Consider the following 12,388-nt stretch of genomic DNA (forward strand, 5'->3'; position numbering starts at 1 on the left):
TTCTCTGCTCCTCCCCCACTCATGCTCTGTCTCTCCCTCAAAAAATGAATAAACATTAAGAAAAAAATTTAAAGCTCTCTGACCCAAAATTATATACTTTACATTCTGTCATTTTTATTTAAAGGAGAGTTCTACTCATCACAGCAAAAATTAAAACTCCTGACTTCAAAAATAAGAAATCCATATTACTAAATTAGACTCCTTAAAGAAAAAGAATGGCGCAATCAACCTGGATAATTCAAAAGCCTCTGACAACTAAACTGGTATCTCAGTACAAATTGTTTTCTTGTGCTGAAACACTTCTACCATAATACCATCTATAAATCCATACAAGAGTTTACAATGGTGTCTGTAACCAAAAAGAATTACTTCCTAACATCTCCGTCCTCTACCATATATATTTTTAGATCATCTTTCCAATTAGTAAAAATGGACAATATAAGCAAGAGACAATGTTATTTTACATCTGTTGCTACAAATCTACTTTACCAAAACTTGGATGGGGGCAGGTAAATGACATGTAAACTTGCTGTGGTCTTCCTTACAATTTAGGGAAATAGTCATTTGTAGCTAAGACCTTAAGAACACTACCCTTAGAGAGCTTTTAATAGTTCAGTTCAGTCATAGTAAACCAACTATTTAAGTCTGTCTTTTACAACTTACTTGGTGTAGTTATCTGGCTTTATGAAAGAGAGAAGGCTCATATTACATTGTAAACCCCAAACCATAGCACATTAAAAGCCAGACGGTCTAGGAAACTGACTGCAGTGGGTGTCCAAAGATATAGCATTTGGAGGCACAGTGTAAAGAAAAGTTGGGCCACCAATAAAAATCAAACTGCATATTATCCCAACGACGCAATTTTTCAAAATACCATTAGTGACTACATTTTTAAATCAGATTGAAAATTAAGCAAAATAATTTTCAGCAAAAAATAATCTGGGGTCAACAAAACTATAAAAATTATTAAAGTCGATTGTAAACTGGTTTCTTTTTAAAAATTGGGGGAAATGGCTCTAATTAAGAAATCTTGAATGTACAAATTGAGGAAGGTAAAAAAGGAATAAAAACACTATTATCAGTAACCAAAGTAATGAAAAAGGCAAGTTCATGAGCAACAACATTCTATTAACCAACCTATATATTTTTTTAAAAATCAATTTTTCCCTGATACTGCATGATTTATATTCCTAAAGATGGTGACTTTCTGAATAAAATTTAAATCACCTCGTTTAATTTTTCTACATTTCAAAACTGAAAGTAAATGACCATTTTACTACAAACAGATCAGAGCTGAGAGCTATCTGGTATTGTAAGACAACGAGTGACTGCCAGACAGAGGATTGAGGTATTCAAGTTCAAATATATGAAAAATACTATGCCGGCCACACAAAACATTCTACAAGTTTCTAATGGAAGACCCTCCCCTTTCTGATCCCTAGCTTAGAGGGTTAACTACCTGGTTTCTGAAGAAAAAAGTACACAGTAAAATACAGAAATATAAACATTTGGGAGGGTCTCAACACTTTGTATTAATAAGAGTCTGGGGGAAAAAGTAAACACTTAAAAGTATTCCAGTACCTACTCAACTTTTAAGAATCATCAGATTATTTAACTTAAAACTCTGACTAAATTAGTGAGACCTTAAACTAGAACTTCAAAATGCTGAACTAGGTAATCATGTATTTTTAAAGGTAATTACTCATTATCAGTGAGTTATCCACTCTGTTCTATCAAAGGAGTAATTAATCATCACCAACTAGTGTTAATGCCAAATCTTTGGTTGTAGAAATACAACCAGTTATACTGTTGGAACTGTAGGAATATCCATCAGTTGAGTATAAGCCACTACACATGCTCAATGTTGCCTGGCAACACAGGCACTGAATATACTTAGATTACAAGCAACAGTGGGTTTAATAAATTCTGTATAATATCATACAATAACTAAACTGTATAGTTATGATAACTCATTCTGGCTTTCTCCTACCCCTCCCACCTCTCTTATCTACACACTTCCCAATGAGTCAGTAAGATAAAATGACTCAGTCTAGACCAGACTGAGCTAAATAACGTATTATCATAATCCAATGAAATGAAATAAAACAATCCAGAGTTTTGAGTGTTTTTTCACACTTGTAATAAACTGGAAAAATGTTTCAATTAAGTAAAACAATCACATTCCGCATAAAAAAAAAAAAAAACACTCCCATCATCCAGATTACTAAAGCCCTTACGTTACACTAGAGAAATTTTAATATATAACAGTAGAAACTACGATACCATTCGTTAGAAACCTCAAAATATTCAAGAAAGTGTCAAGTACTCAGAGAAAACTCAAGAAGCCAAAACCTCAGAATCCAAACATCCTATTACCCTGAATTGTAATTAACTACTCACATATTTAATCATAATTTTTTCAGATACACAAGACAAATCAATGCATCTATTTAAAAAGACTACTCTTTATAGTTAAAGACTTTACATTAACTTTTATATTCTACTCAGCAAGGTCAGCCTATACTTCAGATTAGCTCTCAATTTCCAGGAAATAAATACAAACTCATGATATGCTTTGTGATCCCTGATGGCCTGTTTATGTAATTCTACTCCACTAAATGTAATTCTACAGAATGTGCTCTTGATTGTGTAAAGACTCTATTATTCCTTGATGAAATACTATAATTCTCTTCTCCAATGGTTACAATTTTTAAAAGGTATGCAAGAACTGATCACTCCCATGAAAGACAAAAGGGTATGATTTTGTTCCAAAATTAACTTAGTCTCATGTATTTCTATTAAGTCTTTCAAGGATTCCAGAGAATCTTTTCATATCTCCATTTCTGGAAAGTGAAATCTGGAAAGTGAAATCAGTACAGAAGTAATTTGGGAACTTGAATATGGCATTCATTTTTTTTCAGCAGATGCCAAATTTTTGACCGACATGGCTCCCACAATTACTTTGTTACCATCAGTCCAGTCAGTTAACAGGTTGTAGGAAAAGATTCGTTTTTGCAGACACTGCTAAGCTGTTTAAAGAGAAGAGAGAGAGATTAATTTAGTGATTACAAAATGCACAAATATTTAAAATATTTTGAACACTTTTTGTCGGATTATATCAGAGGTGTGACGACATTTTAACAAATGTGGACTTTTTAGTTAGGACTGGTCAAGAAAGTGCAGAAACAGTAAGTCAATATGACAGAAATAGGAGGTCAATATGATGTGTTAGTTCAATTAATGTATGAATTCCTGTCACCATCAGAAGGCAAATATTAAAAAAAAACTACCTCTTTAATTCTGTATCATTTTGCCATAGAGGCAATTAGGGAAAAAAAAGTTTCCCAAATACTAAGTTGTTTTCAACCACTACAGTAAATAGAGCTAAACCTTAAAATTTCAAAACAATCCTTATTATATTCCAGAAATCTCCTTTATCCAACTACTAATCATTCAGAACACAATTTTCTAAAAATAGTAAGACAACAGTTTCATATTAATCATAACTTTTTTTAATTAACAAGTAGTGAATCGGACACTTTAAGATATTGTTTACTACATACTGAAATAAACAGATCTGTTGTAAATTCAGAAACCCAAACATTTACAGTAAAATGTGCTTACACATAAATATGATCAAATTTATTTAAAGCCCCTGTTAGGTCCTAAATACATGCAATACCATGTAAAAACAAGACCATGAAGTTGATGTAAAAAATGACAAAATCACTAAGTCACCAAAATTAGGGAAAAAAAAAAAAAAGGAGAATGAAATGGAAACTAAGAAAAGACAGTTAAAACGTAAGTAACCTAAATAAGCAGCTTTAAAAATAGGTGATACTAATCTCCATTCTCAAAAGTTCTTACTCAAGTATTTCCAAAAACTGCCATTTATAAAATGACATTCTAAAAATCTACACTTAGAATTTTCAAAGCATTCCAATTCAGAAAGCTCTGACTACTATTTCTCCCCAGCCCCAAACTTCAAATAATGCAGGACAAGCAATGACATTAGGAAGAAAATATTCCAAGGGAATGGTATTTTAGAAAAACACACTTACTGCTTCCAGAACCTTTTAAGACCCAAAGTCAGCATTAACAATAATCATTTTTCCTATTTTCATCCATTATTTTCCAATGTCATGTTAGAGATGAATAAATTCTTTGAGCCCATAACTGAAAGATCAACAAACCTGGTTTTATTATGACACCATATTTTTGTCATTGGTACTGCACAAAATTATATACAAAGAAATATATACAAAATGTTCAAGTATTAATTAAATTTCAATTCAAGGCTTCTGTTTCAAAAAGCTACATTTAACATATTCCATAGAGATAGCACAAATTAGTCATTTCAAATAATTTTTCCAACTACTTTTGGTTTGTGTGTGTGTATATATATATATATATATATATAATTCAGTAGGCACTAAAAATCCATGCAGCTGCATTGTGAGGGGCTTGCTCCTGCACTTAGGTATAAGCAGGTTCATCACTCCAGGTTGTGAGTTTGGCTATTACCCATTCATGCTCAAGTGCAGTAGATGATTTTACAAAATATGCTGTAATGCACTGGAAACCAGAGACCAAGTTAGGTCTCAAATTGTGTTATCTAGCAACAAAACATTTACAGTTGTGCAAGAACAAGGATTCCATTTTTATAACCAAATAACAACAAAACATTTTATGTGTAAGATAACTTACATCTTTGGACTGCTGGAAAATACTTTTTAATTATGAACATTTTAAAATAAAAGACAGCAGAAGCCCTGATATTACCTCTTTTTCCTCATTTCTTATACTACCTTTTAAAATAAAGCAGGAAATGTGGCCAGCAGCTGGTCCCGTCTCTTCTGCCCCAACAGCTGTATCCACTTTAGCACAAAGAAAAACAAGGATGCTAAATATGTATATACTTTATCAAACAGTGATGTTTCACAAAGAATTTCTTAATGCCTCTTACACTGAAGGACACAGTAACTGAATCTATACAATCAGACAATGGATAATACAGTACTTCAAGGGAAGAATATGTCCCATCTTTGGAAAAAGTGTCAATCGTGTTCTTGAGTAGCCAGAACCACTCAACTTTAAAAATTATTTTTAAATAGGACAAAAACCTTTGAAATTAGGAGTAAGATTCTTTGTGAAGCCTCACTTTACACGTTTTCATTCACATTTCACAACCTTCAATATCTAATCATACATAAATTTAACCTAAAATTTTAATACAACAAAAGTAAAAATGTTTAACAATTTATTTATACTCAGTGATAAGGTAATCACTGTGCTGGTCCTCAAAGAAACATTTCATTAACCATTATTACTCCTCCTTCAATAACACAGATATGCATGTTAATTTCCAACCTCTCTAATGGTGAGATATTAAAATCTTTTACTCTGAATACTTTGTATTTCTACATCTCCTTCTGAAAACTAAATGGCATTCCCAAATATTTAAGACATTTCTGTCATCTCCAGCAAAATAACTATCACATTTGTGCAAGCCCCAAATACTTATTGTCAGCCTCTAAAAAGTTGCTCTAACATTGGAATTCCAATTTGCACCTTGTACAACTCGGAACTTCCATTCAACTTCACCTGTTTCACTGTCTCCAAACTGTATCTCTATTAGCAGCTTTCAGTGTACAGTTGGAACCGATGTCATCCAAGGCCATGTCCACACTGGGGACAGAAGAGCTAGGTACACGCAAGTCTGAACAAGGGGACACATTAACAGCTATTTCAACCAGAAGAAGCATCTTAAATACATTATTGACCAGCACAAGTCTGTTTCCAGGGTGGACAGGGCCCAAATTAGATTTCCCCTCCCACCTTCCAAAAAAGAAAAAAGAAAAAAGAAAAAAAAAAAACCTCCACACACACACATATTGAGATGTTGCCCATTAAAGTAGACTAAGCAGCAGAGCATGAGCGTTACGTGAAGAGATGGATCCTTACCAGGTTGTGAGGCGGGAACGACTGTTCTGTAACCCCTACAACGGAGCCTGGCAGGAAGGAAATCACCTAAAAAAGAAACTGTCAGAGAGATTTAATAGTCACATGTTATCATTAGGAGTTGGTTACAGTGTCACATTCATGCTTTTAGCTAAACACTTAAAGATTCAATATTACTGTTTTCCTCCTCTGAAATGTGTCCAGTGAAGATGTCCCACTAAGGTGTTTTACATGGTGTAAGGGAGTTGAAAGGGGTAAACGCGGATAAAGAGCAGATTACTTGACCCTACATTTTAAGAGAAGACGACGCCTTCCGGGCGCACGCCGAGCAGAACTCCACCGACACCTTATCCTTGTCCACATGAAGACACACTCCTCCCGCCGAGTCGTCCTCTTCCAGTAGGTCCTGCTGTTGCTTTCCCACGGGCAGAGCGTAGTCATGGTCACCGGCGGGCGAGTCTCTGAAGAGCGAGGTGGTCAGCCGCAGTCCCACGCCGCTCAGCCGGCTCAGCAAGCGAGCCAGTCCGGTCTCGTTGGCTAAGACGGCCCGTAGGTATCGACTCTCCTCCTGCAGTGCCTGCACGCGCTTGCCCAGCTCCCGATTCTCGGCCCGCAGCTCCTGGTTCTCGGCTGCCAGACCCCGGACTCGACTTTCCAGCCCCATCACGTACTCCTTCTTCTTCAGCCGATTGAGACGGGCAGCAGCCGCCGCCGCCTTCCGGGGACTCTTTGTCGCCGCCTGGTTGTTGTCGTTGCCGCTGCTGCCCGCGCCTCCTCCTGGGGACTTTCTCCGCCTCTTTTCGCCGCTGCCACTGTCACTGCCGCTGCTGCAGCCTCCGATGCCGTTTAAGAGCCTCTGCAGCAGGTCAGAAAAGCGCTGCATCTCGGCAGCCGCGGCCTCGTCGTCGTCGTCCCCTCTCCACAGGCCGCCGCTATCCGAGCCTCCGCCGGACGACGAGAGAGGCCCGGGCGAGCTGAGTCCGGGCTCCAGGTGCCAGTCCGGTTGCCGGGGGTCCAAAAGATCTGCCAGTTCCAGCCCGGACAGAAAGTCCATGTCCTCCGTCTCCTCCCCGGGGACGCTGGCGATCGCCTCCTCCTCCATCTCCTCGGGCGAGGGCGCGCGCACGGCCACGCCGCCGCGGCCCCCCCCTCCCGGCCTCCAACTCGCCCTCGTCGCCGCGCGGCTGCTTGCGGCCGGGAGATCCGGCCGCCGCCGTCTCTTCCTCCTCCGCCGCCGCCGCTGCAGCCGCCGCCGCCCGGGTCAGGTCCGGGGGCAGCAAGCAGGTCGCGGCCGGCGCCGGACTCTCGCTGCGGGTTGGGGAGTCGCTGCCTGAGGCCGCCAGCAGTTTGGTCAGGCTATGCCTCATGGGGCCCAGCGGCGGGCCCACGTAGGCCCCGGCCCCTCAGACCGGGCCTCGCGGGCCCCCAAGGACCCCAGACCCCCAGCGCGGGGAGCCAGGGAGCTGGCCACAGCGAAATGAAGGGGAAGATCCGAGACGCCTCCCGCGCCACTTGACTGGTCGACCCCCCGCGCTGGGGCGGGGGGTGGGGGGGGAAGGGATAGGAGATCGAAGCGGCGAGGCCCAACGATGACTCGACCGCGCCACCCAGACAACGGCCTGGCCGGAAGTCGGTTGATCTTACCCCAGCCCCTCCCACGGCGTTTCGCGCTCCACTGAGCTCTAGTATCGCGAGAGTTCAGTAAGGTCCGGAGTGGGGGTAATTTCAGCTTTCCAGTGATGTCATAGTAACAGCGGCAAAAATAACAAACCCCGAGTTTATCAAGAAGTGGTCTACTCTCTCCGCCCTCACTTCTCAACCCTGCATATTCTAGCTTCCACTTCCAGTGAAACGACTCTCTCAGAAATGATCTTTTAAATACCAAATTTACGAAAAATCTTAAAGTTACCCTGCATGTCCATGGAATTTTAAGACTGGTGATAAAACACCGCTTGAATCCTTTCCCCTTCTGTTGTAATACAAGATCATTTCATTCAAACACAGAGTGCTAGGGGAAAAAAGTAAATAAGTCATTCATATATAATTTAATTTCCAAGTTTTAATTATAATTTTATTAAAACGTCTAGGCCATTTCTATGCCTTTTCTAAACAACAAAAAAAGGTCTTTTCCTTGTCTGTAATAAGATTGTAAACGCATTTTCTGTGTGTATTCTGTAGTTGGCGTATTGTGAGCATGTGTGGGTGTGCATATGCGCGCCAGTCTTTTTGTACTGTCGCTACCTCATGGTTTGAGCGATGGTTGTATTGCTGGTTGTGTTAAATAGAATGAATCGTGTGTGTGACTTTTTTCCTCTTTGTTTTATCTGGTAGTTGTTCATGAAACTGACAGATGTTTTTCCTAAAAAGGACTGTTGTTACCAGTTTTCAAAGACAATACTTTTCTGGTTTTTCCTGAATGAGCCCAATTTTGTTGCTGTTTTTCAGTATCAGGGTAAAAAGAGTACTCTTAAAATCCCTGTAGCCAAGTTGAACACCCTTGTTGTATTCTTTTCTCTGTTCATTGTGTTCACAATTTTATGAACGTACTTAGATGTATAGTTGTGATAACCACAGTTTTTGGTTTTTTTTATTTTATATTTTGTTTATTCTGGTCAATATTTTAGGATCACATATTCTTTGACATCAACTTTTCTTTAAATCATAAAAGAAATTCTAATTTAAAAATAGATATTGAAATGGACTACATTATCGACGCTAACTCTTCTCCTTATAACTCTAGGGTTTCAACTAAATTTCTGTCCAAGTTCTTTAGGAATTTTAAAGCTTTTTTCCCTTTCAAGGCTACATACACATTTACTTTTGTGACAATGCTGTGGTCTCCCTCCCTCAAGATAACAAGAAAGATACATCTCTATCAGGTAGAATATATAATTCCCTAAAATAGTTTTAACATAAGGTTCATTGATTCATTTTACAAATGATATCTGAAGCATATTTTTTTTAATTTAACCACAATATTATCTGTTACAATTTCTAATGGCTTGCCTAAGAAAATAGCCATTTAAGAAGAATACATTAGGAAGTGTAGATGCAAAATATGAAATCTAAGATAATGATTCCCAAAATCAGGTGAATGAAAATACTACTCAGGGAGCTAATGAATATGTAAATTACCCATAGACTGGTCTGTAGGTTTGTGTAACACTGGAAATCAAAATTCTGCCAAACACCTCTAGTGGCTCTAGTGATGATTGGACCATAATAATAGGGTCTCTCAATTTAATCCCCATAGAAAATTAAGGCGTCAGTCTCTTTCTTTAGAAGCTTTACTGCATAAGAAATTGTTTCACTAAAATAGTTGAATATTTTTTATAATCAGTTTTACATATTTTATCTTTGCATAATAAATAGATATATATCAATTTTTAAAGTTTCCAAATATTTCACAGAATATATGAAAGAATAATACAGTATCCACTCTAATTCAGCAATACTACCCAATATCCAGACTCAACAATTCAACAATTATCATTTGCCAAATGTGCTTTATCTGTTTATAAATGTTTGTAAAACATAAATTTTGGTGAATCATTCCAAAGTTGCAGAGAACACATATCACCCCAACATACTTAAGTATGTATCTCTAAGCATAAGAACGTTCTCTTTCATAATCATAATACTCTTATTAAGCCTTGAGAAGATTAACAATAATTTATTAAAATTATCTGTTTTCCATGCCATCTTCAAATTTCCTCATCTTTCCTGAAGATAATCTTTTATAGTGGATACTTTCTTTTGAGACAGGATCCAAACAAGGGTCACTTGTTACATTTGGCTATGTTTTTGAGAAGTTTTTTTTCCCATTTCTCAAACTCGAATAATAATCCCTCCCATTTTTTAGCTTTTCTTACTATTGGCTTTTTGAAGAGAGAAGGCCATGTGTCTTAAAAAACACACCACATTCTGGATATGTCTGTTTCCTCATGGTGTATCTTGTTCTCTAACCCCACAAAGTATTTGAGATTTGAAGCACTCTACAAGTACATTAGAATACAGTGAAACAAAAAAATTCAAAAATTTTAAAAGCAAGGCCAATGAAGATATAGAGGAAATGGGAAGATAAGGAGTTCCAAAAGGGGGGAAAGTTTGATTGGAATAGGATAGACATAAAATCTTACAGTTACTCAAGTTGAGTTAACAATAGACTAAACTTCCCTGGCAAATCAAAAGGGAAAAATTTTCCTTCTTTGCCCACGAGTTAACTTTATATGAATTCCTTTATCCACTTTTCAGATTTTAGGTCTTAAGAAACTTCTCTTTGGGGTACTGAATAAGTAGCAAATAGCTTCAACAAATAGCTACTTTTTTATGATTGTTTCTTACAGGGATAGAAAGCAAGTTCCAGGAACGATGGACAGTAATAAATCCCATATATCTAGAACAGTACCTGCCACAGCTTAGGTTTCAATCATATTTATTAAATGGGTTAATAAAAAAGGTCTCCAGTTTCATAGATAAAGAAGGTCTCCAGTTCCAGCTGAAGGTATAACACAAAATTCAACTGTGCAATTCTGCAAAGAACAAAAATAAATATGAGCTATGGTATCTAGAAGAATAAAGAAAGAAAGAACATGTACGTCTTTCCTAACTTTCCCGTTGGGAAAGGTTTTGCTGCAGCAAAGCAGCAAACAGTGCAAGGTGCTTGCTATATGCTCTGGCCCCTCTTGGGTTACAGGCGCTTGTGTGGCTGGTAATCCCATTCAACTGAATTTTCTCCTTAGGCAAATCTCCTAGATTCTCAAGATCATGGATTGATTTCTTATATTTTTCCCTAAATTGCAAGATTTTGGTTTAAATACATGTATTTTAAGAGGCTCTCCAATCGGATTAAAAGTAGAAAACTGAAGGAGAATTTTTTACAATGTAGCCTCAGAAGACAAAAAAGCAACAAAGCAAGGGTAAACCTCCTAGAAAATGCGTCTTCTCCCCTTCACTATCACTCCCTTTTCTTCTATTCATTCTTCTCACTCTTTCTTTACAGATGTTTTGTGGGTTTTCTTTTTCTGGTTATAATGATTATTGCAAAAGATTCAGATGGTGTAGAAATGTATAAATGAGTAACAAGATATTACAACCTGTCCAACCTAACTACTCCAAAATAACTGTTACTAAAATTTGGGTATATCATAGTTTTTCTATGTACAGACACTTGTTTTGATTTTATTTCTTTGAACTCAACTGTTCTGGCATGAATATATTGTGGATATCTTTCAGACAACTAGTACAGACTCACACGCTTTTTTTAAATTTTTTTAATGTTTGTTTTTGAGAGAGAGGGGCAGATCGAGAGTGGGGAGGGACAGAGAGAGAGGGAGACACAGAATCAGAAGCAGACTCCAGGCTCTGAGCTGTCAGCACAGAGCCCCATGTGGGGCTCAAACTCATGAACTGTGAGATCATGACCTGAGCTGAACATGCTCAACCAACTGAGCCACCCAGGTGCCACCACCACCCCCGCCCCCCACCGGCCACGTGCTTATTTCTGATGACTGTCTAGAATGCCATTACATGAACTTTCCAACTTATTCAACCAGTTTCTATAACACTTAGGTTGCATTGACTTTTTCACTATCATAAACCACATGATAATATTGTACAAGTATCTTTGTTCACTTAGAGCGTTCTTAGGATAAATTCTTGAAAGCAGAATTTTTAGATACCATTTTTATACAGAGATCTTCATTACCTACAGAAAGGTATCTCTCACCAATGATGTGCAACAGTAGTTAGTCCTATGCACTCAAAGACAGTGGACTTGTTCTTTTTAAAATGGCCAATCCAAAAATAAAAAGTGGCATCTTTTGTGTCAATTTGTGTTTCTTTGATTATTAGAGGGCTGAATGTTTTTCACATGACCGCTTGACGTGTAATGTGAACAACCTGTTCACATCTGAGCTCATTTTTCTTTGCAGTGGGAAAAAGTATTTGTCTTTTTCCTTCTTGATTTATATGAATTCTTTGCATTACAAGGATAATGTACCTTTATTTCCTATATATGTCCCGATTTTGTTCCTCAGTTGAACATACATTTGGGGAGAGAAGAAGTGAAATTGCTTGTTTTGCTATAATTTTTAAATAGTCTATCAAAGTGTTCTTCATGGTTTCTGGCTTTGGTTTTAAGGCTAATAAGGCTTTATTAGCCTAAATAATACTTCTTAATTACTTCAATTCACATTTTACTAAAAGTTTTTCACAATATGATTATTTATTTCATCTAGTTACAAATGGAATTTGTTCTTGTATAAATTATGATATAGGAATATAATTCTTCAAAAAGTTATTTGCCACAATACAATTTATTGAACAATGCAGACTTGCTCCACAGATTTCCCAGAATACCTGCCACATATTAAATTCTTGTGTATAGTTGGGTCTATCTCTGGTCTTTTTCTTCAGTTCCATTTGT

General features: G+C 37.6%; 1 protein-coding gene across 1 annotated transcript; it reads right to left on the bottom strand.

Annotated features, from left to right (window-relative positions):
* Nucleotides 1–4,177: 4,177 nt before the first annotated feature.
* Nucleotides 4,178–7,606, bottom strand: LOC125917017 (CREB/ATF bZIP transcription factor-like). The gene is given in 3 exon segments (XM_049623269.1): nt 4,178–4,877; nt 5,965–7,108; nt 7,110–7,606. Coding segments are annotated over 2 exon segments (1,080 nt in total). The 5' UTR covers nt 7,329–7,606; the 3' UTR covers nt 4,178–4,877; nt 5,965–6,247.
* Between the last annotated feature and the right edge of the window lie 4,782 nt (nt 7,607–12,388).

Source organism: Panthera uncia, unplaced genomic scaffold, assembly GCF_023721935.1.
Source record: "Panthera uncia isolate 11264 unplaced genomic scaffold, Puncia_PCG_1.0 HiC_scaffold_1399, whole genome shotgun sequence".
Taxonomy (NCBI): domain Eukaryota; kingdom Metazoa; phylum Chordata; class Mammalia; order Carnivora; family Felidae; genus Panthera; species Panthera uncia.